Below are 27,401 nucleotides of genomic sequence, written 5' to 3' on the forward strand. Positions count from 1 at the left end.
TTATTTTATTCTACTGTATTTATTTTATCCTACTTTTATTTTATTTTGCTTTATGTATTTATTTTAGTTTATTTTATTTTACTGCATTTAATTTAATCTTTATTTTATTTTACTATATTTTATTTTATCTTAATTTAGTTTTTATTTCATTTCATTTTTTTATTTATTTGATTTTATTTTATCTTATTTTACTGTATTTTATTTTTTACTTTATTTTTACTTTATTTATTTTTCATTTTATTTAAATTTAATTTTTATTTTACCTTCACATTGCACTTTAATATTCTGTGTTGTCTTATTGTTTACCCCTTTATTGAATATCCATGCTGCTCATTAACTACAATTTAAATTTTGTTTTCAAGTCAATTAAGGCAGAATTTTTATTTATTCATTGCACACAATCTTAAATTTGTCACCACAACTTGAAAAAACAATGTTTGCAACTTAAAACATTCAGAGCAAAAACTCTATCATCTGTGCAATATTTCATATTTTCATTCACCCCACGACGCTTTCCAGCTCTTCCTGGGGGATCTTGAGGCGTTCCCAGGCCAGATGAGATATATAATCCCTCCAGCAGGTTCTGGGTCTACCCCGGGGTCTCCTCCCAGGAGGACATGTTCAGAAAACCTCCAGAGGAAGTCTCCCTGGAGGATCTGAATCAGATGTCCAAACCTCCTCAGCTGGTTCCTTTAGAGGTGAAGGATCAGCAGCTCTACTCTGAGCTCCCTCTGGATGTCTGAGCTTCTTCCCCTATCTCTAAAGCTGAGCCCAGACACCCTACAGAGGAAGCTCATTTCAGCTGCTTGGATCCATGATCTCATTCTTTAGGTCACTACCCAGAGCTCATGACCATAGGTGAGGGTTGGAACGTAGATGGATGGTAAACTGAGAGCTTCTCCTTGTGGCTCAGCCTCAGTACAACGCCTTCATTACTGCTGACGCTGCACCAACTAGATCTAGCTGGTACCGCTCTACCAGCTCAGGTTCCTTCCCTGTCAGTGAGGTGATGTTCCACATCCCCAGAGTTAGTTTACACCACCAGGGGGCGGTGCGCCTAGATGCCCCCTTCTGCCTACTGCCTGCTGGGAACAGCACCAGACCCCCATTCCTGCCCAGTGGCTGGTGGTCCAACCAGGCAGTGGGGGGTAGTTTTCTGTGTAAATACTGTATGTACCAGTTTAGTTTATATGTGATGTCTTGTATTTTATTTTTAACATCTATTTCTTTAAATTTTATTTATTTCATTTGCTCATTTTCTTCTCCTTTGCCCATTATTTATTCACTTATTGACGCATTTATTTTAATAATATCCTATTATTATTATCTCTGGCCTTGTCTTTATGGTTTAAGTGACCCAGCTGAATCAAACAACCACAGGAGGTTTAACTGTATATTTTAAACTCCTTCCATATATAATTGATGCTTGTAGCTCACTATTCTTCCCTCTTTTCTTCATTCCTTCGCTGAGTGTGACTGAGAGAAAGCAGGACGGAGTTAAAGCCCGTCTGCCCATCAGCCATTATGGGCTTATTGGCAGCGCTGGTCCTGAACCAGCTGTAAATATAATTAGTGACCACACTGTGCTGGACGTGGCTCGTGTTGACTCCTGCTTTCCAGAGCCTCAAACACTGAAGCAGCTATTTTTATGGATTTACATTACGCTGTGCAGCACTGTGACACTTTTTGCAGTCAAAATACGGCTGCAGTCGATGCCAGCGAGGGAAAAAATAAAAAAAATTAAAAAAAACGAACGCTGGGAATCAGGTTTCCTGCAGCGAAGCCAAGTCAGTGAACAAAATGAAGCTGCTTCCAGGGCAGGAAAATGTTTGCCCTCAAAATATTATCAGGTGGACAACAACAGTGTTCACACAGCAGGAACACATTGAAGCAGAAAATGAGCTGCTTGTAATGGAGGTAACAGGTATCATCAGAGACATATTAGAGGTTGGTGATCAAATACAGCAGCAGAGAGATCGAATAAATCACTCCCTGAGGGTTTCACAGGCCCAGTTTTCATTAAGTGCATGAAGCCACAGTTTCTGAGGATCACTGGTTGGGTGACGGTATGTTTGAGCTGCTTATTGTCCGAAGACGAAGCTCAGATTTCAGTGAGCAGCTTCCTTCCCTCAGGGTTACATCTGTAGTTTCTCCCTGACAGGTAATCTCAGCGCTGCACGGTTTGTTTTCTATCTGCGGTAACGATCTTACAACCTGTTAAAGCTCACTCTGGTCGCTGTTCCGCTTCGTTTCCCTCAAAGATAAAGAGCCGCCGCTGCAGAACACATTCACAGAATGGTTTCCTAGAAGTCAGAGCGACGATAATCCCCTGAAATCAACCCACAAATGGGATCGGCACATTTTCTGCATTGCTCCGATAATCTGGGGATGATCTGTGTTTGTGTGCTCAGACATATTTTCACAAGCCGTCAGAATAAACGTTTTAACTTTTAGCCTTTAGCTCTGCAAAAGGTCAAGTAATAATGTGATTACAGAAGGACTGCAGAGGAATAAGTGACCCAGAATCTAAGAGTAGAGAAACAAGTCTTCTTTCTTACGTAACTCAGTGTGAATTTCCTTCATCTCCTTCACATCTTTCCTTGAGCTCAAAGGAAAAAGTGTTGTGTGACGCCAATTCTTTTGGAATATTCGACCACAACCAAATAAAGTCCGGGCCAAAAATGACACCAAAAGATGCAAAAACGGTGCAAAAACTTGCAAAAATGATACAGAACGATGCAGAAATAACACGAAAAGATGCAAAGATGGAACAAAAACCTCCAAAATGACATGAAAAGATGTAAAAATGGCACAAAAGTGTCTGAAAATGACGCAAAACAACGCAAAAATGTTACAAAAATTTCTAAAAGCTGAATATCTTGTGACTCTTATGTTTTTGCAGTTTTTGGCTGATAAAATGTAATTTTGCTGATTTTTAGACAATAACTATGCCTTTTAAACACACTAGAGAACTGCTTATTTGGGTGATATTTTCAATAACAAATCATTTTAAAGCCAAATCTGAAGCAGACATACATGCATAATGATATTATGCTGCAGTAGTCATCCTCTCAAATATTTTTCTTATGTTTCTAAAGCTAATTAAAAGGAACAAATACATAAATTATCACGCTTCATATGGTATACATTTGTGTTTCGAGGAAGTCTTCACTTCCCTCCACACTCTCGATTCTCTAGAAATCACATTTAACTTCTACTGAAAGTGATTCAGTGAATCATATTTTACTGGAATAACTTGGAAAGACTTCTTCTGAATTCTCCAGAAATTCCTCCCATACCTTCTTTACGTCTTCATAACTGCTGTAAACGGTTTTATTCCTGCATTCTGGTTCTGACGTTCCTGCCGAGCCAAAGTGAAAAAGTGTTTTTGAAAGACGACGATGATGAATGGAAGCTGGTTTGGAGCTGAGAGAAAGGAAACAGAGCAGCCAGGGGAGAAAATATACAGGAAAAAAGTGAAAGAAAAGGACAAATGGATGAGTTTGGGCAAAGAAATGAAGACGGGCAGAAAGAAAAACTCTTTTCAGACTCGGATACGAAACATTACTGCTTCAACGCTCAGTTAAAGTGGTTAAAAATACATAATAATAACTAATAAACTGAAATAAATCTAAATCTGCTGTGTTAAAGCGGTAAATAATACATAACGCACAAATAAACTGAAATAAATCTAAATCTGCTGTAAAATTAATGATTTTATCTTATTTACCTGGGGCTGATGAACAAACTAAACTTTAAAACCTAGATTATGTTCAGTATATGATGCACTCTGTGTATATGTTGTATTTTCTGTATATACTGTAATTTATGTATGTTCAGTACTCTGTGTTGTCCGCTGAGGACATATTGCAGTAGTAGTACTAGAGTAGGAGGTTCCTGTGCTCAGAGGTCAGCTGAGGACAGAACATCGTGTTTGCAGAACGTCCTTTAGAACGTGGCTCAGTTCCTGTTTTTATGGGCGGCAGTAAAAACAAGTTTTATCCCCAAACTCCAGAAAACTGCGACCTAACGCCACATCTAGAGCCACCAGGGACACAAAACTAGAACCAGATGATCCAGATCACAGCCACGGTGGAACAAAACCAGACGGCAGGAACGTTTAGAGCAGCAGGAATGTTTAAACCAGCAAAAACGTTTAGGAACCCAGCTGTTTATGGAAATTAACCACCATGGATTCATCAGTTATCGATGAATTAATGCACAGAAAATAAACAATAACAGGTGAAACAGGAGGGAAATAGAGCACTAATACAGATCCTGATCCATCCTGTCTCCATGTCAGGGATCATTTATAATGATAACTAATTAATAAAGTGGTGAATAAATGTGTCTGATGCTGCAGATATTTAATAAACTCAGAGGAAATAATCCTAAACAATCGGAAGCAACAAACTAAACTTTAAATCCTGGATTATGTTCATGAGTGATGAGCGTTATTAGTCTATTAGTCATTTATCTGAATAATGCAGCAATTGTTTGGTTACATCCTCAAAATTATGCACAAATACTTGATAGAAGATAGACAATTTGCTTCACTGTGGGCTCATTTTTCACTGCAATCTAACGTAAAGAGACAAAATAGCACGAAAAGATGCACAAATGGCACAAAAACCTCAGAAAATGCAGAAAGAAAAACGCTTTTCAGACTCGGATACAAAACATTACTGCTTCAATGCTCAGTTAAAGTGGTTAAAAATACATAATAATAACTAATAAACTGAAATAAATCTAATCTAGTCTTGTTTTGCTTGCATTGTGTCTCATTTTTCTCATTTTGTGTCTCATTTCTCTCATTTTGTGTCTCATTTCTCTCATTTTGTGTCTCATTTGTGTGGTTTTGTGTTTTGTGTTTATGTTTACTTTCGGCTTGTGTCTATTTTCTGTCATTTTGCCTCTCATTTGTTTCATTTCTTGTCTTGTTTTGCTCGGATTGTGTCTTGTTTGTGTTGATTTGTGCTTCATTTGTGGTCGTTTTCTTTTGTGTTATTTCACTTTCATGCTCAATATGTGCAATATTTAATCTTCATTTCATTTTTCAGGGCAATATATAATATTTCATTTCATTTTGTTAATTACCATGTGTCATAATACTTTATTATCTCTGTGTAATTCCCAGCATTACTTCTTCCTCTTCTATTCTAGTCTTATTTTAACTCATTTATTTTAGTATTTTCACTGTTGTATCACACTTATTTTACTTTTCAGATGCTGCATTTGTTACGTTGGTCTTTTGTTTATTTCTGAGCAACATCTGGCAGAAGAATTTCCTCAGAGATGAAATAAATAATAAAGAAAACTACATGAACACCCTGTGAGAGTCGCTCATTTCCTGGCTGTACGTGCAGAAACACATCTTGACCGAGTTATGCGACCTTTTTCCAATCTGTGCTGCAGATCTCACACATCGACTCGATGTTTTCATCGTCCTCCGCCTCCAGCCTCTGAAAGAAATCACTGCCTTTTATTCTGAAACTTCTGGAGAGTTTCCTAAAAGACTTTTCTGTGTTTTCATGTGGAGAAGGGTTTGATCCCGGTTAGTTCTGTTGGCCGTGAAGGAAGTTTCCCCTCAGCCAACATCAATCAAACGCTAATATTCTCTCTGACGGCGCTAAAAAAAGAAGCAGCAGCTCTGGTTGGAAACTCACTGGTGTCGTTTTATATCTCACCTGTGTCACTTTATGTCTCATTGTTGTCATTTTGTGCCCTTTTTGTGTAGTTTTGTGTCATGTTTGTGTCATTTTATGTCTTATTTGTGTCACTTTATGTCTCATTTTTGTCATTTTGTATCTTGTTTTTGTCATTTTGTGTCTCCTTTGTGTAATTTTATGTCTCATTTTTGTCATTTTGTATCTCATTTGTATAATTTTGTGTCTCATTTGTGTAACTTTGTCTCATTTGTGTCCTCTTATGTCTCATTTGTGTCCTTTTATTTCTCATTTTTGTCATTTTGTGCCCTTTTTGTGCAGTTTTGTCATGTTTGTGCCATTTTGTCTCATTTGTGTCACTTTGTCTCATTTTTGTCATTTTATATTTCATTTGTATAATTTTATGTCTCATTTGAGTCATTTTATGTCTCATTTTTGTCATTTTGTGACCTTTTTGGGGATTTTTGTGTCTTATTGTCATTTTATGCCTCCTTTGTGTCATTTTGTATTCTGTTTTTGTCATTTTATGTCATTTGTGTCACTTCGTTTCATTTGTGTCACTTCACATCTTATTTGTATCATGTTGTGTATCATTTGTGCCATTTTGTCTCGTTTTTGTCATTTATATCTCATTTGTATGATTTTGTGTCTCATTTTTGTCATTTTATTTCTCATTGTTGTTATTCTGTACCCTTTATGTGCAGTTTTGTGTCTTGTTTTTGTGCTTTCATGTCTCATTTCTGTCACTGTATGTCTAGTTTTAGTCATTTTGTGTCTCATTTGTGTCATTTTTTGCCGTTTTTGTGCAGTTGTCATTTTGTGTCACTTTATGTCTGATTTTTGTCATTTTGTGCCCTTTTTGTGCAGTTCTGTATCTTGTTTTTGTCATTTTATGTGTCATTTATGTCCTTTTATGTCTCATTTGTGCCATTTTATGTCTCATTTATGTCACTTTGTGTCTCATTTTTGTCATTTTGTATCTTATTATTGTTGTTTTATGGCCGTGAAGGAAGTTTCCCCTTTCTCAGTGTGTTCCAGCACAAATCAAACCCTAATATCTTGGAAACTCGTGAAATATTTACTCTTTTGGAAACGGCCCTGCCAGATGTGGCATGAAATATGACGAGTGATAAAAGGTTAGCAGACGTTAACTTTATCAGCCGTGAAAGTAGAAGATACCGCCGAAGGAGTGACGGAGGAGAAGGAAGAAAACAGGAAGAAAGAAAATGGGAAGTTTAGTCGACACAAAAACACTCGTAGATTTAAGAAGAAGAAGAAGCGTTGTATGATATCTGAATGTTTCCGGTGTCAGAATCAACACAGCAAACATAAAAATAGAAATATGTGAAACTCCTGCAGTTCTCAGGAACTTGTGCAGCTCGTTGCAGCAATGAACAGTTTGTGTCGCTTCTCTTTTAGTCGACCTGACACCAGAAACACAAAGTTGTAGGTCAGAAACGTCCAAATATGAGGCTTCAGGGTGAAGAAACTGCCCTTTATGGGTGCTTTGTGTCTGGTTGTCAGTTTGTGCAGTTTTGTGTGTTGTTTTTGTCTCATTTATGTCATTTTGTGCCCTTTTTGTGTCTCATTTTTTTGTTTGTATCTCATTTTTATTGCTTTTTGTTGTTTTGTGTCTTGCCATTTTGTACCTTTTTTGTCATATTGTGCCCATTTTGTGTCTCGTTTTTGTCATTTTCTGTATTATTTTGCTCATATTGTGTCTTGTTTGCGTTGTTTTTTGTCTTGCTTGTGTCTCTTTTTTCTTTTATGGCTCTCTTTTTGTGGTGTTTTGTGTCTTGTTTTTGTCCCATATATGTCATTCTATTACTCATTTTTGTCATTGTGCCTTGTTTGTGGTGTTTTGTGTCTTGTTTTTGTCAGTTTTTGTCCCAAATGTGTCATTTTGTGTCTCATTTTTGTCATTTTGTGCAGTTTTGTGTCTTGTTTTTGTCTCATTTGTGTCATTTTGTCTTATTTTGTTATTTTGTACAGTTTTGTGCCTTGTTTTTGTCTCATTTGTGTAATTTTGTGCCAATTTTTTATATAATGTTTCGTTTGTATCTCTCTTGTGTTGTTTTATTGTTTTTGTTGTTTTGTGTCTTGTTTGTGTTGTATCTTTTGTTTGTCATTTTCTGCCCTTTTTGTGTCATTTTATGTCTCATTTTTGTCATTTTATGCCCTTTTTTGTGGTGTTTTCTGTCTCATTTTTGTCATTTAATGTATCATTTGTGTCACTTTGTGCTCTTTTTGTGGTGTTTTATGTCTCATTTTGCTTCACACAGCAAAGATGAAAGCAGAAATAACTGAAACTCCTGCAGCGCTTATGAACTTTTACAGCTCGTTGCATCGACACACACTTTGTGTTACTTCTCTTTTAGTCGACTTGACTCCAGAATGAACCCGGAAATGTTGAGAAACACAAAGTTTTAGGTAGAAATGTGCAAATATGAGGCCTCGGTGTGAAGAAACTGCTGGACGGTAAGTGACAGAATTATCACTGATCAGCATAATCAGCTAAATGGACAATATTAAGAAATTATTGGCTGTTTCACACAGTCCTGGAATAATTTAGGGTTCTATTGAGGAGGCTGGATCCATTTATGATTGTTTTTAAAAATTCAAAACATCTCTTTGAAGCAGAAGTCGTCTCCTTTTGGTATCATTTTGTCCCATTCATTTTGTTTTGTGCCATTTTTTTTGGTCATTTTGTTCCTTTTTTTTGTGCAGTTTTGTGGTTTATTTTTGTCATTTTATGTCTCATTTGTGTCATTTTGTGTCTTGTTTTGCATTTGTATCTCACTTGCATTTTTTTGTTTTAAACATTTTGTTGTTCTCAGTCTTGTTTTTGTCATTTTGTGTTTCATTTTGTCAGTTTGTGTCTAGTTTTTCTCATATTGTACCTTGTTTGTGTGTTTTTTGCTCTTTTTTTGTATCGTTTTGTGTCTTGTTTGTGTTGTTTTGTGTCCTTTCTGTGTTGTTTTGTGTCTTGTGTTTTGTTAATTTAAGTCTAATTTTCTGTTTTGTGTCTTGTTTATGTCATTTTGTGCTATTTCTGTGTTGTTCTGAGGCTGGTTTTTGGCTTAGTGTGTCTCTTGTGCAGTTGTGTGTCTCGCTTTAGTCGTTTTGTCCCATTTTTTTGTCATTTCGTGTGTCATTTTGTTCCCTTTTTGTGCAGTTTTGTGTCTTATTTTTGTCATTTTCTGTCCATTTTTTGTTGTTTTATGTCTCATTTGTGTCATTTTGTGTCTTGTTTTGCTTTTGTGTCTCATTTGCATTTTTTTGTTTTAATATTTTGTTGTTCTGGGTCTAGTTTTTGACATTTTGTGCCTCCTTTGTGCAGTTTTGTGTCTTGCTTTAGTCATTTTGTAACATTTTTTGGTTGTTTTGTTTCCCATTTTACTTCTGTGTCTGGTTTATGATGTTTTCTTTGTGTCTCTCTGACAGCTTTTCTTCCTTTTTGTCATTTTGTGTCTCATTTTGGTCATTGTTGTGTCTCGTTTTTCTTTTGTGTCCTGTTTGAAGAACCTCGCCAGTATTTTTACAGTCATTTCTTCCAGCGTTCAGACTCTGTTGACCACAGTGAAAAAGTTCCATCAGTAGTTTGTGTTTGCTGCAGATGAACTTTCTGCTGTCATCACCTTCAGTCAAACACAACTACAGTATTTACATGAAGACACACTGAGGCTGTAAACAGCTGCAGGACTGAACAAGCAAACACGACATCCATGCCGTCGTCCTTCAGCTTCACACAACTTCAGTCAACAGAGAGGAGGACATTTGTTTAATAAATCACAAAAACTCTACAGCTCTGAGACGGCACAGTTATTTTAAACTCCTCAGATGCTGAAAAGATTTTAGAAATTAGAGGTTTTCTGCTGCACGGGTGAATAAGTGTGTAATTATAGAGCACCTGTAGCATGAAATGAACGAGTGTGGAGTAAACTGGGTCAGAAGAAATTACCGGTTTGGTGCATTTTAAGTAGCAAGCACAAAGAATTTAACAGTAAAATGATATATGTAATGTCACTAATGCAAAAATCAGCTGACAGTAATCATTATTCTTTCTTCTTTCTACATTAAGGTCCAAAATATCTCAAAGGATGTTTAAAATGACTCAAAAAAACCTTCCAAAATATTGTTAAATATCATTTAAAATCTGTACAGAAAGACTCAAACAAAAAAAAAAAATATTTAAAATTTGTCCAAAATTCTGAAAATTACAAATAACTGAATGACCCAAAATCACAAATTAATGTTCAAATGTGTCCGGAATTGTTGAAATATCCAGAATGAATCTGAAAATATTCTGGATATTTCAAATATTCTGAATAATTATAATTATATAATTATTATCCATTTATTTTTGGCAGTGGACTTCTTCGTGTCTCTTTGATTAAGTTGGGCTGGATTTACCAGAACACAGAGCACAGTACAGACTGCAGAAACTCCATCCAGGAACTGTTCTCCTCTAGAACCAGGAAGAGGGACATCATCAGAGACCCCACTCACCCTGGATATAAACTGTTCTCCTCCTCCCCTCTGGTAGGCGCTACAGAGCCATGGGCACTGAGACCACCAGAAAGGAAATAAATGTGCAAATATAAAGAGGAATAAAAATGAATAAAAAAATAAATCTGTTAAAAAAAATAAGGAAATAAATGCGTAAATATAAAGAGGAATAAATAAAAGAATTAATTAATTAATTAATCTGTTAAAAAATAAGGAAATAAATGTGTAAATATAAAGAGGAATAAAAATATATGAATAAAAAATAAATCTGTTCAAAAACAGGAAATAAATATGTAACTGAAGAGAGGAATTAAAAGATAAATAAATCTGTTAAGAAAATGGGGAAATAAATGTGTAAATAAGAAGAGTAATAAATAAAAAATAAAAAATATGGAAATACAAAGGTAAATTTTGACTTTGCTTTTCCATTTTGCCTTTGCTTACATTATTTTTGAACAGTATTCTTTGCCTTCTGCTCTGTATTTTCCCGCTAGCAATTACCATTTTACAGTGTTTATATATTCTTTGCATATGTATAATTATCTGTATGAATGAATACATATCTGTAGTTTCTGTATCTTTATTTTATTATTACTATTATTTTTTTCTTTGTTCTCTTCTTCTTTCTGTAGTTATTTTATTATTCTCTTTCCTTTTTCCTACAGTGACACCAACGGCTGAATCTAAATTCCTTGTCTGTTGTGGACGTATTAAAGCCATTAAAGCTGATTCTGATCAATGTTTGCAGCGTAGAAGGTTTATCTAAATGAATACATCAAACCTTCATTTTGCACCCAAATTCCCCTTGAATCACTGAGGAAACTTTCTTGTCGACTTACTGCATCAGAATATTTCAGTTTGTCCTGAGGCTTCGCAGACGGCTGGACAGCGACATCTAGTGGCGGAAACCGGACATGATGGACAGGAAGTGGGGCGTTTTCCGCTGCCATGGCAACCTGCAGAGTCAATAGATGGGGAGAGTTTAATTTGGGACACAGAAACACACGTTGGGTTCAGAAACATGCAAGAATATTCCAAGTTTATTCAGATTTAGAGACGATAGGAGGTCAGTTTGTTGGTTATTTCTCCACCACACAGGTGAGACTCTTTGCCACGAGCCGCAGCTTTCGCGCACGCGCACACAACACGCGACAGTCGGCTCCCGCATGCGCAGTTGCTACCGCCCGGCTTCCCCCCGGCATCCAGCAGATTGAGAGAAGATGATGCGGCTGACGGTTGGCCCATGTCGCTCGTAGCTTTCCTCCCGCCTTGTCCCGATTCTTTTGCCAAATTTACCGCTAAATGTTGACGGTACCGGTGAACGGAGAGCAGCTGTAACGGCACAAAGAGGAGGAGGAGAAGAAGAAGAAGGAAAAGAAGGAGAAGAAGAAGAGGAAGAAGGAGGAGGAGGAGCAGTGACTGGAAGGAGTTGGGCATCAGATTGCGCCGAATGTCATTAAACGCTTATAAATATCCAGAACGTGAGTAAAAGCGTCTTTTTCATCATTACGCGCGCTTATAAGGTTGCTTTAATTTGGTTTTTTAACACATTCAGTGTATTAAAGTGCAAGATAAAAGGTTAATTCTCAGTTTTGGGGCGTTATTTTATTGGTTAATTAGGTGCCGGAATAAGAAAATCAACAAAATCGGTTATTTTTACGCAGCTTTTACGCACAGTTCCATCAGCAAATCTCACTCTGCGCTTCATCCTCTCAGCCGCCCACCTGTTCAACCTGCCTAAAAACGCACGTTTCTACCAACCCAAAACGATTTTATTCGCCGTGACGCTTTCAAACAAACCCACGAGCTGCTTTTAGGCGTTTATTCTCTGCGGATTTTACGCTCGGAGCGCCTTTTTTTCTCCCCCTCCTTTGCGCAGCCTTTATTCGGCTCGTTTTTTCCGGTGCTAGGGGCTCTGCGGACAGATAAGCATCGGCCGGGCTCGCGGGTCGTCGGGTTTTTGTACTTAGGGCCCACATCTAAGCTCGGAGATCAATTGAATTTAAGCCTCTTGAGCGGACCGAGCGGAACCTGCTGACACATGCGCTGCGCTCTTTGTGTTCGCGCACAGACCCGGCTGGCCCTCCCTGCGCTCAAACACCGCGCTGGATGTGTTTTTACGCGCAAAACATCGTCTATTCTGCACGTTATCCGCATTATCAGCAGTTTTTTTGTCTCCTATCCTCCTGCTGCTCCTGTAAACTGAGGAATTAATAATTTAAAGGGCAGCTGATGTGACGCATCGGATTAATTATGGATTAATATGGAGACACCTGCTCTCAGCTCTCTGCTGGATAAGAACTCTTTGTTATGTAACTAATTACAGCAGAGGAACTTTAGATCCTCTATTGGGTTAAACAGAGCAATGATATGTGTCAGAGGAGAAACAATAATCCTCCATCACGTCTCATGTAATTATCTGAAATTCAACGGGAATCGATACAAAGTGCATTAACTGTTAGTGGAGACGTTTCAGATGAACTGGAAAAACTTCATCTGTGCGCAAAACGCGAATATGGAGTAAAAGGGACACAGCAGAAAGTGAATGTGACTCTGAGCTGCTCCACTGGAGGCCGAATTAAACACTTTAACTCCATTAATCGCCATCAAACAGAGAAAGTGTCCAGAGCAGGAGTCACAACCCAGAAAAGAGAAGAGTTCCAGCACCTTAAAACGTTTAAGTTGGATCTGCTTAAATCTTTTCATTCCTCAGACGGAAAAAAATGGAGTTACCACTACTGTTTTTTTTCTCCTAAATTAAGTGTTTTTTTAGCCAAATGTATACTTTAAAACGGGATATTTTTAAAAATTAGATCTTTCCTTTAAACATTTGAACAAATACACCCATATTTTGCACAAAGTAAAAAAATTGAGTTGCTGCAACTCAATTTGAGGGAAAATCAACCTGAAAGTTTCCAGTTTTTTTAAATCAAATATTTCTTTTACTCAAATGCATGCTTTAAAATGTGATATTTTTTAAAAATAATACATCTTTCCTATAAAAATTTGAAGAAATGTTACCATCATGATGTCAGATGCAATCATACTGGATCTACTTAAATCATTTTATTCCTCTGAAGTAAAAAAAATGAATTGCTGCAACTTAATTTGAAAGAAAATCAACCTAAACGTTTCCAGTTTTTCCAAATTGTTTCTTTTAGCTAAATGCATACTTTCAAACTTGATTTTTGTAAAAATTTGACTTCTTTCCTTTAAAAATTTTGAAGAAATGCACTCATATTTTGCACTAATTTGTATCAACTTAAATCATTTTATTCCTCTGAAACAAAAAGTTTGAGTTGCCACAACTTAATTTTAAAGAAAATCAGCCTGAAAGTTTCTGTATTTCCAAACTAAGTCTTTGTTTTTGCCAAAGTCATACTTTAAAACACGATTTTTGTAAAAATTAGATGTCTTTCTTTGACAAAAATGAAGAAACTTTAGCATTTTGATGTCAGATTTGGCACTAAATTGGATCTACTAAAATCATTCTATTCCTCTGAAGTAAAACATTTGAGTTGCTGCAACTTAATTTGAAGGAAAATCAACTTGACAGGTTCCATTTTTTCCAAATTAAGTGTTTGTCAAATGCATACTTTAAAATGTGATATTTTTTAACAATTATACATCTTTCCTTTGAAAAATTTGAAGAAAGGTTACCATCCTGATGTCAGATGCACCCATATTTTGCACTTTTGCCAAAATTAAAACAGTTTAAAGACACAAAATGTGATTTCATGTTCATAAAATCCACAAAAAAAATCCACCAAATCAGAAAAAGATCAATGATTTTCATCCGACAGCTTAAATGCACATTTGACAAGTGGAGTATTTGTGCAAGATACATTCAATACATGCAACAGTTGCAGACTATCAACTGTAACTGCTTTGTCAATTGATTTTTAAAAAAGAAAAAGTCTAAATTCTCTGATTTCAGCTTGTTAAATGTGAATATTTTCTGGTTTCTTTCCTCCTCTGTCACAGTAAACTGAATATCTTTGAGTCGTGCACCAAAACGAGACATTTAAGGAAACTCTGATCCACATTTTTCACCGTTTTCTGACCAAACAATCGATAGAGAAACTAATGAGAACGATGTTATGTTTAATAAAATCCTCAGTGTATCTCCTGCTGGCTGCTCTAATGGGATGTAGGCGGTCTGTAATTTAATAAAATATTCTGTGTGTCTGTTTTCTCTGCAGTATAATCGAGACCAAAGGGAGCCATGGAGGTTGTAACGCATTTTGTGAATGACACTGTAGAGTTTTATAAATGGAGCCTTACTATAGCAGGTAAGACGGGATGGAGAGCTTCATACCGCTTCATAAATGTATAAATACTGGCTCTAAATTCATTTATATACTGGTACAAAACACATAAGGGTATAACAATAGATGCATGTTGTCCTGCAAAGAGGTTTTAGACACTGTAAAATGAAAATCAGCAGTGTAAAAATGAAAAATAAGAGATAAAGACTAAAAATATACATTTTATTAGCAAGTTTTGTGAACATGACAGCCATTTTTGTTCATTAAAAGGTCAAAAATGACAGAAAATGCAGGAAAAAAACTGCAAATAAAATCCTCCTTTCAAACCTTAATGTACAAATTTGCGTATAAAAAGGTTTTATTGACAAACACTGTAAAAGAACAAATTAACATTTTTAAAATTTTTTTGCTGATTTAAATAAAGTAAAAGTTTCCTTTATTATCAAATACAAAGAACAAATGATTATTTGTAAAATCATATTTTTTTCGCTGATTTGAATACAGTAAAGTTTTGTTTTATTGTCAAATACTGTAAAAAGAAGAAATTACTATTTGTAAAATAATGTTTTCTAGTGATTTAAATACTGTAAAAATCAGTTTTATTGTCAAATACTGTAAAAATAACAAATTGCCATTTGTAAAATAATATTTTTTTGCTGATCTAAATGCAGTAAAATATTGTTTTATTGTCAAATATTGTAAAAAGAAAAAATGACTCTTTTGTAAAATATATTTTTGCTGATTTTAACAATAAAAATATGTTTTATTGTCAAATACATTTTTTGATGATTTAAATACAGTAAACATGTTTTATTGTTAAATACTGTAAAAAGAACAGTTTACTATTTGTAAAATAATATTTTTTTGCTGATACAAATAAATGAAATACAGTAAAAATTTATTTTATCATCAAGTAGTGCAAAAAGAACTAATTATTAGTTCTAAAAAAATTTTTTTCCTGATTTAAATGCAGTGAAATATTGTTTTATTGTCTAATACTGTAAAAAGAACAAATGACTTAAAATAATGAAATAATACTTTTTGTTGATTTAAGACTTCAAATATTGCAACACAGACTTGTTTCCTTGACTGTGCATGGATTTATTACGCTTTTTTTAATGTACTGTCACTCATTTTTAGCAAGAAATACGTTGACAGTGGTCGAATTTTCATGATTATTGCAAAAATGATTAATGTGCATTGATTTAACTGCAATGCAAACAGCAGTAAAATGTAGATTTTACACAAAAAAGACAAGAAAGTGCCCAAAAGTGTCAAAACATGTATGCATACTTGATATTTTCATGTTTACGTGTGCAATTTCTTATGTTAATTTGCACACAAGACAATAATTACACTGATAACCAATAGTAGCTACAATTATTTCAACATTTTGCTCATTTTCACCTTCAAATATACACTTTGGTTCACGTATTTAACCATTGGGCTCCTGAATAAATGGTTGTAAAATGTCAAAACTCACCACCTGGTTGATAAAGTTGCATTAAACGAGTTTTACGACTATTTTTCCCCTGATTTCTGTGCTTGATTACTTTCCGTTGAAGACAAGCGGGTGGAGAGCTGGCCTATGATGGCGTCCCCCCTCCCCACCCTGGCCATCAGCTGCCTGTACCTGGTCTTCCTGTGGGCGGGGCCTCGCTACATGCAGGACCGCCAGCCGTACACGCTCAGGAAGACCCTCATAGTCTACAACTTCAGCATGGTGGTCCTCAACTTCTACATCGCCAAAGAGGTCGGTGCCCCGATGAGACGCTGCTCAGTCGGACTTCAAGAGGGTTTTTGTAAAGTTTTGAGATGACAGCTACGACAAAGTCCGACTTTTTAAAGTAAATTTAAAAGATTGTGTATAAAGACGGACAAACCCTCATCTTAGGTTACTTGTATGTTCCCTGAAGAGTAGTTTGAAAGCTCAGGATGCCTTTTAGAACTTACATTTTAATGCTAATTACTGCGTCACAATAAGACTTTGTTTGTCCGAGTACGTACTGTGGAAAACGCCAAAAATACCACATTTCGCAATATGCAAGCAGAAGATACGTTACAGTTTTCAAACAAGCTTGAGTTGCCAAAAGTGCACAAACATACAGCAGCTCCTTTTCCACTAAAAAAACTGCGATGGATATATGAGCAAGATGGTCGAATGCTAAGTCAAACATTAAGACGCAGTCCCACGAGTATACGTACTACTGACACTACCATTCAAAAGTTTGGGGTCATCCAGACAATTCCATGTTTTCCCTGAAAACTCCCACTTTTATCCATGTGCTAACATAACTGCACAAGGGTTTTCTAATCATCAATGAGCCTTTCAACACCATTAGCTAACACAATGTAGCATTAGAACACAGGAGTGATGGTTGCTGGAAATGTTCCTCTGTACCTCTATGGAGATATTCCATTAAAAATCAGCTGTTTCCAGCTAGAATAGTCATTTACCACATTAACAATGTCTACACTGGATTTATCATTCATTTAATGTTATCTTCATTGAAAAAAAGTGCTTTTCTTTAAAAAATAAGGACATGAAGTGACCCCAAACTTTTGAACAGCTCATTTTCCACTAAAAACTATGATAGATATATGAGCAAGATGGTTGAATACTAAGTCAAGTATTAAGACGCAGTTCCACAAGTATAGGTACTACTTTAGGGCTGCAGCTATCCATTATTTTAGTAATCGAGTATTCTATTGATTATTCTGGTGATTAATGGAGTAATCAGATTCCACACTAGGTGTTACAGCATCAAAACAAGAAGTGAAGTGAAGGAAGAATTTAGAGTTTTTTCTTTTTAAAAAATGCTCAAAATGATGAATCAGTCATCAAAGTAGTTGGGGATTAATTAAATCATTGACAACTGATTGATTAAAGGTTGCAGCTCAGTGCTTAATATAAACATAATCTGATGCTGAAGTTGTTCAACGGCGGCTTTAGTGATGGAGAAACATGTTTTGTTCTGTAAAATATCCACTCAAATGGAAGCATAGTATAGAATTATGAAGTTCTCTGATATTTTTGATGTAATAATGAGCTTACAGTTGCTCTCGACTATTTTTCAAGAATAATTTAGTGTTTTCATCCTGTTTGTTTGGATAATAGTGAATCAGATGGAGTTATTTGTGCAGCATCTGTTATTATTTAGGAAACACACCTGGTTTTTCCTCTCAGATTTGTTCTAACTAGTGGTTTTTCTGTCCTTTCTCAGCTCCTACTAGGTTCTCGATCAGCCGGGTACAGCTACCTCTGTCAGCCTGTCAACTACTCCAACGACGTCAATGAAGTCAGGGTGAGAATCTTCAACACCCAGAATAAATCAGTAAAACAACTCTAGTCTGGTTTAGATCTGCAGAGGATGCTGGATGTGAACACTGCAGGGATAGAAGACAGGTTTCTAAAAAGATAAATCACAGTAAAAACAGAACAGTTTCATGTTTTCCCCTTTCATACAAAGATTAAGATAAAACATCTGTCATATCTAATCATATCTAATGATAAATGAGCTTTATAGCTTCTGAAAAAAACAAGATTAGCAGTAAAACTACCCAGAAAACAGCCTCATGGGGTTGAGAAGACTGAAGAACTCAGAGCTTATTTAAAGATATTTAAAGGCAATTGTATAAAAATAAAATGTGCAACAGAATAATATTAAGTTAAATCACTTAAATGAATCAAAAACAGGACATAAGTTGAGTAAAAATGCACAAAGACAAAGGAGGCCAGGAAAACTAACAAGATGCAATAATGTAGGAAAAAAGACTTCAAATTAAGAGAATAAAAATGTAGACACATTTATGGGCAGTGGAGAAAAAGGATTGAGAAATCTGTCAGAGTAAAAAAAAAAAAGAAGAAATCAAGGATGTCAGGAAAAAACAATGAAATACTAAATGTTCAAAAACTGTTAAAAAAAAAGAACAAACAAGAAAAACAACAAAAAACGATGAAAATAACTGCAAATATATGTAAATCTTCCTTTCAATCCTTAATATGAAAAATGTTTTACTATTTTTAAATATTTTTTTGCTGATTTGAATACAGTAAAAAATTGTTTTGTTGTTAAATACTGGAAAAAGAACCAGTGATTATTTGTAAAATGATGTTTTTTTTTATTTAAATACTGTAAAATTAGTTTTATTATTAAATAGTGTAACAAGAATAAATTACTACTTGTAAATAATATTTTTGCTGATTAAATACAGTAAAAATGAGTTTTACTGTCAAATGCTGTAAAAAGAACAAATTACTATTTGTAAAAATAGGTTTTTGTGTGTATATTATTTGCTTTTTGTCTGAGATTTTACTAGATATTATCTGTCGTGTATCAAAGCAGAGAAAGCACGAGTAATTTTTCAGGATAAATTGCAGCTGAAAGTGAGGATTTGTGCAGGTACAGGTGGGCTGAGGTGAGTCGGAGTTAAGGAGGGTTTGGTTTTGCTCTGGAGAGGAGGATCAGTCTCACCACCTAAACTCCTCCCAGTCTCCTCCCTCAGATCACCATGACCTTAATCAGGGACTCCAGGTCTGCTGCAGGGTTAGAGTTAGCGTTAGCATTAGCACAGGTGAGATACGAAGGTATGGAGACATCTCGTCACTCTGAACCGCTCAGTTTGCACCATGTTGCATCAATAAGTTTTCTTACTGTTTATTTTTAAACTAATCTCATGTAGGGAGATTAAAATCTCTCTTTTAGGTGAAGCACATGATTGGAAAATTACAAAAAATTAAGTGTAAAAGCAACAGACATGGGACAAAAATAAAGCAAAATAAAACAACCAAGAAACTAAATCCAGCTGAGGAACATCAACTGCAGTCTTCAGTTACACATTTTTGGAATTTTAAACTATTGCAAAAACACAAAAACACAAAAAATAGTGTGTTTGATTCTTATCTAAAGGTGTCTTCCACTGCAGGAACTCTGTTAATGTTTCTGATGCAGGAGAACATTAACAAATCCTAGTTACTGGATATAATTCCAATTTTATGCAGGAAATAGAACAATTTAGGGTGATTATTTTAGCTTATAAAATTAATTTTGTTGCTGATGGTGATGTTAGAGAGGAAAAAACAGCATTTGTTGTCCTACATTATCAAAACTGAGCACCAACTTGCAGCTTTCGCGAGTCTACTCTGGAAAATGTACTTTTTCTTCATTAAAAACTGTTCTCAAAGAGGTTCTAGATCAGGGGTGTCAAACTCATCTTAGTTCAGGTTCCACATTCAGCACAATTTGATCTCAAGTGACCAGTAAAATCAGAGCATAATAACCTAGAAATAACCACAACTCCAAATGTTTCCTTTGCTTTCGTGCAAAAAAGTATATTCTGAAAAAGTTCACATTTCAGGAATTATCTTTTTCTAAAACATTATGAACAACCTGAAATTTCTTAAGAAAAATAAATTCAGTTTCAACAACATTCAGCCTCAGTTTATCATTTACACATTACAACTTCCAGATCACAGAGTGTCTACAAAGGAACACAACATTTAGTCACAGCTATCTGGAAGTGAATAATATAGTATTTAAATTTATGATCAAAACGACAAATATCAGACAAAAAAAAGACAAAAAACAACAAAAACAAGACAAAATATTACAAAAATGAGACACAAAATGACAAAAGATCAATGAACAGTCTACTATTTTTCTTTCTGATCAAAACAACTTGTCATGGTCTAAAAATGATTTTAAATTTATAGTTTTACTAATTTACAATCTGCAGTTAATGTCTTCTCTGGAATTTTTACACTTTGAGGGCCGGATTGGACCCTCTGGAGGACCGCTTTGGGCCCGTGGGCCGCGTGTTTGACACCTCTGTTCTAGAGGGACGGATCTTGTAATTAAAACATACACAAAGGTTTAGACTAAGTTCCTGCTGTGGAAAACAATCTGTGTACTGTTGAGAGAAAAAGGAAAGAACAGACGGTTTGCTGCACTTATTTTTAAAATCCATCACTAAAAACGTCTAAAAATAAAAGCCAATGCCAGTGGCTCATCATCCTTTTATCTCAACTAAAAATAACCCTCTGCAGCAATTATTAGCTGGTTTGAAATATCTGGATATTATATTAACAGACTGACGCTGTTAAAGATGCAGCAGTGATGTTTAAAACTTTAACAATTACCACCAACGTCGGTGTTTCATGCAGTACATTCGCACTAAATAAGCAAAGTCTGTGTTTTACTGAATTTACTGATATTATACATAGATATTATCTTAATAAACTGGCACATAATACCTGCTGAGCCTCCTGAAAGACAGAAATATGTTCCTTACGGTGTCCTGCATGTTAAATCCATCAAATCATCCTTTGAGAGTTTGCTTTTCTGACTGATTTAATCTTTCAGTGAATGTGTAGCAACATAAATCTCTTGAATTTGCACCCAAAGTGCTCCAAATAATCGACAACACAGCATCCATAATTCTTGAAATTGTTGCAAGAGGCTAAAAAAGTTACGGAAAAAAACAACAAAATCTTACAGAGAAAATAGAAAATGACCAAAATATGGTGAAATATGTGCAAAAGGTAAATGCACACGAATAATATGAAGTTAAATAAATGAAATTAATAAAGAACAGTGCAGATAATAAGCGAGTAAAAAATGCACGAAAATGTGGAATAATTAAAACTGATGACAAAAGATACGAAAAATAAAGCATGCAATAAAGTAGAAAAAATGTCTTAAAATTAAGATAAAAAAGTGCAGATAAATTTATGAGCAGTGGAGAAAAGGACAGAGACAAAAAGTCTGTCAGTGTACAATAAAAAATAAATCAGATGTCAGAAAAAAAACAAAAAAAAACAATGGAATACAACAAACAAAAAATATGAAGTAATTGCAAATCTGTAAATCCTTTGAATCGATAATATGCAACATTTATGTTTCAGAAAATACAAATTAGTTTTATTGCCAAATACTGTAAAAAGTACAAATGAACTTTGTAGAATAGTATTTTTTTTTGTTGACTTAAATATAGCAAAATTTTGTTTTTTTGTTAAATACTGGATAAAGAACACATTACTATTTGTACAAATAGATTTTTGTGTGCTTATTATTTATAGATTTGGCCTTTCAGACAATAAAAATTAGTTTTATTGTCGAATACAGTTAAATACAGTACAATTTTGTTTTATTGTTAAATACTGTAAAAAGAACCAAAAAATGTTCCTCACTGTATCCTGCATGTTAAATTCATCTGATCATCCTTTGAGATTTTGCTTTTCTGATGGATTTAATCTTTCTGTCTCCTGAATTTGCACCAAAACGCTCCAAAGTTTCACTTAAAATTGAAAATGCAGCTTTTATAATTCTTAAAATCTCAAAAAAAGTTGCAGAGAAAGTAAAAAATCTTACAAAGAAACTGAAAAAGGACCCAAAATGCCCAAAATATGGTGCAGTATGTTGGGTAATTATCAGTGGAATCAGTGCAGTGACACTAGTCCGGTACAAACAGTGATTAAAGTCCACCTGTTTCCGTCTCCAGATAGCCTCGGCTCTCTGGTGGTACTACATCTCCAAAGGAGTGGAGTTTCTGGACACAGTTTTCTTCATCCTGAGGAAGAAGTTCAACCAGGTGAGCTTCCTGCACGTCTACCACCACTGCACCATGTTCATCCTGTGGTGGATCGGCATCAAGTGGGTCCCTGGAGGACAGTGTGAGTATCAGCTCCTCTACTTTCAACTCCTTTAGTCCTTTAGAGGGAACATCTAACAGAACTTTAACATCGCTCTCCACAGCTTTCTTCGGTGCAACCATCAACTCATCCATCCACGTCCTCATGTACGGTTATTATGGTCTGGCAGCGCTGGGACCTCAGATGCAGAAGTACCTCTGGTGGAAGAAATACCTCACCATCATCCAGATGGTGGGTATCATCGTCATAGATGCACCGTCATCATCATCAGTGGCCATTAAGTAGAAATATTATGGAGTTTGAAGGTCTTTTCTGGGTTCTTCTGCTTCTAAAACACAACAAAAACTGGTTTCCAACCAACATAAGGTTGGTTTAGAACCTAAAAGACTGGTTCCAAGTGAGAACTCGACGCCATTTGGATCCAAAACCATCTGAATCATGAGTCAGCAGGTTTAAAATCTCATCTTTTAGTATCATGACTGATGAGTTTAACTGTTTGCAGGACTTTCTAGCTAACCGACTTCCATTGTTTCGCTATAAGGCTACAACTAATGGTACATTTCTGTTTGATTTCTTTGGATTTATGGTTCATCTGTTGGTTTTTTTCGTCTATAAATGTCAGAAAATGTCGATCTGGGCCTTGTTTTGCCCACAACCCTTTGGGCTGTGGACGAAACAAGGTCCAGATGGGCATTTACTGACAGAAAACAGTCACATTTAGGAGTTGAAATAAGAGAAATTAGACTTTTTTTCCCCTCAAAATAGTTGACAATTTAATAGTTGACAACTGATTGGTTAATCGACTAATCATTGCAGGTTTGCTTTAAATCTGACTTTTTTGTCACCAAAAAGGTTCCAGGCTTGAATGGTTGCCTCGGCTGAAGTAGATGGCAAACACGGCGACTAATTGGATAATTGACAACTAATCAATCTCAATCAATCGTTTTGTTTGCTGTAGCTCTAGGTCGCTACAGAGTGTTTGGTTGACCGGTTACCAAATGGAAACGGTGCATGAACGAGAATTAAACCAATTCTTTGTAGTTAGTTGAAGACCTCTTTAGACGCGAATATACACAACTTTTTATGGTGCTAAAGATTAGAGCTCTATGGCTCACTAGAAAATCATTTTTGCATTACAGTGTATATATATTCTTTTTTTAGATGTGTGATATATATATATATATATATATATATATATATATATATATATATGTATATATATATATATATAGCGAGAGAGAGAGAGATAGATAGACTATATATAGACTATAGATAGATAGACAGATAGATAGATAGATAGATAGATAGATATAGACTATATATAGATAGACTATAGATAGATAGATAGATAGATAGATAGATAGATAGATAGATAGATAGATAGATGATAGATGATAGATAGATAGATAGATAGATAGATAGATAGATAGATAGATAGATAGATAGATAGATATTCCTAGAGTGACACCAACAGCCAAAACCAAATTCTTTGTATGTTGTGGATGTATTTGGCCGTTAAAGCTGATTCTGATGATGGATTCTGACGGTGGTAAACAAAAAGAAAATATTGATGGATTTTAATACTTCCTACTCTTCAGTCTAAATGCTCCACCTGCAGCATTATTAGCCCAAACAGATTGTAAATCAACATAATTTTTCTTTAGTGTATTGGAACAGAATCCAAAACAACAGCATAAATAAACTTCACTTTTTATACAGCAGATATCATGGACATAGGCAGAAAAATCTATTTTCCCAGTTATAGTAGTGATAATATCTTGTAAAATCACAGTAAAAAGTATTCATTTAGACATTAACTGTAAAGAAAAATGGCCAAAACTGAACAGTAACGCATCAAAAATCAGTAATTTGTTCTTTAACACTGTTTAACTGTATATATGACGTGTTACAGTTTTGGCCTGTTTTTCACCGTTAACATCTAAATTAATACTTTTTACTGTGATTTTACTAGATGTTTTCTCTGACATAACTGGGAAAATGGATTTTCTGTCTACTTTAATGATATTTTCTACATAAAAAGCTTCACGTGAGCTACAGAGCTGGTCCCAGGTCTGCTTTGCTGCTATATTTTGTAACTTCTGTTAAATTTTACTGCATTTCCAACTGTCCAGCTGTTTTTTTCTGTAATTAATCACCATTCATGCTTGTTTCCTCAGATCCAGTTCCACGTCACCATCGGCCACGCCGGCCACTCCCTCTACACCGGCTGCCCGTTCCCCTGCTGGATGCAGTGGGCTCTGATCGGCTACGCTGTCACCTTCATCATCCTCTTCGCCAACTTCTACTACCACGCCTACCGGGGGAAGCCGTCCTCGTCCTCGCACAAGGGCGCCAAGCCCGTCGCCAACGGCAACGCCACGGTCACCAACGGCCACAGCAAAGCCGAGGAGGAGGTGGAGGAGAATGGCAAGAGGCAGCGGAGAGGCCGAGCGAAGAGGGAGTGAAGCTTCGGCGGCTAACGGGACAGTCGGGAGGATGGGGAGGGGAAGGAAGAACCGCGCGACATCCCTGCAGAAGGACGGATGTAAACTGGGACCAACTGGACGAGGCAGCGGAGTCTGGTTCTGGGAGGATGTTAGGGGTGCTGGTTGTCTCCATTTACAGTTTTTTAAATCAACAAATCGCCGACAGGCTCCGAGCTTCGGACCAGAACCGGAACCAGAACCAGAAACCCTCCAGGAGCTGCATCCTGCTCAGCGAACCAAAACTCACCTCCAACTTTTCTACTCTGGATTCCAGTAAAGTTTTAACGCTTCCATAGTCTCTAATGATGCTTAATTTATATTCTAGTGCTCTGAAAGAGTTTTAATGCATTTTAACTATTATCGACAACTTTTTTCTCGTTTTTTTTGTTTACAAAGCTTTAGTTGAGTCAGCTAGCAAATGGAAAATGAAACTATTCTCAAGTCTGCCATCTATCTGCTGTATTAAACACCTTCTACTCTCCCACACGGACTTCACTCATCTAACTGTGCTGCATTTACAGAATCTATTTTCTCTGTGTTCATTGTGAATTTTAAAAAAATGGTTTAAAACACTTTGAGGATGAAAGGTTAGTTTTTTTTCTAGAATTTGTGCGATTATTTTTGTTAAAATACATATTTTTGTGGGTCCTCGTGGTTTTCTTTCTTTTTTTTTGCTGTGCGATGTAGCTGAGAGGTTGGTGGATGTTGATGTCTCGCTGCCACGTAGGACTGAAGGGAGCTTTTCTTTTCCTCTTTTTTTTCTTTTTTATTTAAAAGATTATTTTAATGTCCAAACCTGACACAGCTTCCTGGCTGCACATAGAACTGAAATAAAGACAGTGTCAGCACCCCACGGGTCACGTTTGTGTGTCTTTGTGTTAGTTTTAGTCGAGCATCTGCAACAAATCAGCTGTAACGTGACGGTTATCCTGGTTATCGATTAATCCTGGAAGGATGTTGATGTCAAGACAAAAATACCCATAAAACTCCATACTGGTGCATCTCTACTTACTTTCTAGCTTTATTTTTGTGTTTTATTTGCAGATATTGGTTTGATATCTGTCAGTCTGATGCGTTTCCCCCTAAAAAAAAAAACCTTAAAATCCTCCTTAAAATTGGTTTCAGTGGCACTGATTTAGACCATGACCAACACAAATGAAGTTTATTTATGCTATACTTATGGAAGATTCCATTTAAAAAACTGTAGAACATGTGAAAATAATGGCAAATATTATGGAATATACAGTAAAACAGTGTTAAAGATCTGATTTTTTTATGCGCTACAGTTCAGTTTTGCCCGTTTTTCGCAATTAATACTTTTTGATACTTTTTTCTTGTTATTTTACCAGATATTACCTCCAACACAATGGGAAAATTGATTTTTCTGTCTATTTCAATGTTTTTTAGATCTAAAAATGTGCAGAATGTTATAAGGAATGTCTTTTTGTGAGCTACAGAGCTGGTCCCAGGTCTGCTTTGTTGCTTTGTTTTGTAAATTCTGCACAGTTGTTGAGTTTTACTGCATTTCTGGCTGGGTTTTTTTTGTGCAATTATTCAAGAATAGCGATTTCTGCAAGAGTTGGAACCAATCAGAGGACAAATGAAGTTTATTTATGCAATACTTATGGATGAATTCCATTGAAAAAAACTGTAGGACATGTGATGTGAACAATGGCAGATACTACGAAACATACAGTAGAACAATGCTAAAGAACAATTTATTATCTGATTTTTGCAGTTAAGGTCTAAACTACTACTTTTCTGCTGGGATTTTAACGGATATTACCTCATACGTAACTGGAAAAATTGATTTTTCTGTCTATTTCAATGATATTTTCTCCAAAAAAAATGGTGGAATACCATTTAAAAAAATTTAAAACACGAAAATAATGGCAAATATTTTGGAATATAATGGAAAATAATGGTAATTCGAAAAGAGTAAAACAATGCTAAAGATCAGATTTTTGATCTGTGACAGATTTGGCCTTTTCTTTACACTTAACATCTAACTTAAGACTTTTTTGATGTGATTTTACTGGATATTACCTCTAACAACTGGGAAACTTAATTTTCCTGTCTATTTCAATGATATTTTTGATTTAAAAAGCTTTAAGTGAGCTACAGAGCTGGCCTCAGATCTGCTTTGTTTTGCAATTCTCAACAACTGTGCAAATTCTGCACAGTTGTTGAGTTTTACTGCATTTCTGGAGGTTTTTTGTGTGCAATTACTCAAGAATTGCGATTTCTGCAAGAGTTGGAACCAATCACAGGATAAATTAAGTTTATTTATGCTGTAGTTTTGGAATCATTTCACAAAAAAAATTGAGAAGCAGCATTAAAAAAACTAAAACACAGAAATACTGGCAAAAAATATTGAATTTAATGGAAAATAATGGTAATTCAAATAAAGTAAAACACTGTTAAAGAAAGATTTTGGTCAGTTTTTACAGTTAACATCTAGTCCTTGTGTTAGTTTTAGTCGTGCTTCTGCAACAAATCAGCTGCTAAAGGAACGTACAGGAGTGAGATGTAACCCATTAACCCATCTTAATCTGAGAGCCTTCCCTTCCCTTCCATTCCCTTCCATTCCCTTCCTCCCCCGGTATCTCCCTCCTCCATCCCCCTTCTTCTTCAAGGTGTGCCGTCTTTGCCCTGTCCAGACAGATCTGCCCTAATCTTTGGGGGCAAATTGGCTTTAGCTCCAAAAGAGCTTATTTCCACGTCACTCCACGCAGGAAAAGCAGGTCACTGGAAGAGAAGCCTCGACTAATCTGCCATCAGGTTGCCTCTGCAGATCTGGACCTGTGTGGATTAGTTAACG

At 35.7% G+C, this 27,401-nt stretch overlaps 1 protein-coding gene and 1 long non-coding RNA gene across 2 annotated transcripts in view; one reads left to right on the top strand and one right to left on the bottom strand.

Moving 5' to 3' along the window:
* LOC118470180 (uncharacterized) overlaps positions 1–27,401 on the bottom strand; it is a 54,417-nt gene that overhangs the window by 22,731 nt on the left and 4,285 nt on the right. Inside the window, exon 2 of the long non-coding RNA XR_004847202.2 lies at positions 11,015–11,131. This is a non-coding gene — a long non-coding RNA (uncharacterized LOC118470180). The remainder of the gene's footprint in view (positions 1–11,014; positions 11,132–27,401) is intronic.
* On the top strand, positions 11,379–25,433 carry LOC111567654 (elongation of very long chain fatty acids protein 4-like). Its single transcript, XM_023268916.3, has 7 exons — positions 11,379–11,656; positions 14,378–14,467; positions 16,009–16,196; positions 17,668–17,748; positions 21,944–22,115; positions 22,198–22,325; positions 24,272–25,433. Exons 2-7 carry the CDS (start codon positions 14,401–14,403, stop codon positions 24,557–24,559), a joined length of 924 nt encoding a protein of 307 aa, XP_023124684.1. The 5' UTR covers positions 11,379–11,656; positions 14,378–14,400; the 3' UTR covers positions 24,560–25,433.

The sequence above is a fragment of the Amphiprion ocellaris genome, chromosome 12 (genome assembly GCF_022539595.1).
Source record: "Amphiprion ocellaris isolate individual 3 ecotype Okinawa chromosome 12, ASM2253959v1, whole genome shotgun sequence".
In the NCBI taxonomy this organism is placed as follows: domain Eukaryota; kingdom Metazoa; phylum Chordata; class Actinopteri; family Pomacentridae; genus Amphiprion; species Amphiprion ocellaris.

Excerpts from the sequence above, each read along its gene's own strand:
- LOC111567654 (XM_023268916.3), top strand. The coding sequence starts at position 14,401 with ATGGAGGTTGTAACGCATTTTGTGAATGACACTGTAGAGTTTTATAAA. Across the intron at positions 16,197-17,667 it reads ACTTCTACATCGCCAAAGAG|CTCCTACTAGGTTCTCGATC; the intron begins GTCGGTGCCCCG and ends GTCCTTTCTCAG. Across the intron at positions 17,749-21,943 it reads ACGACGTCAATGAAGTCAGG|ATAGCCTCGGCTCTCTGGTG; the intron begins GTGAGAATCTTC and ends TTCCGTCTCCAG.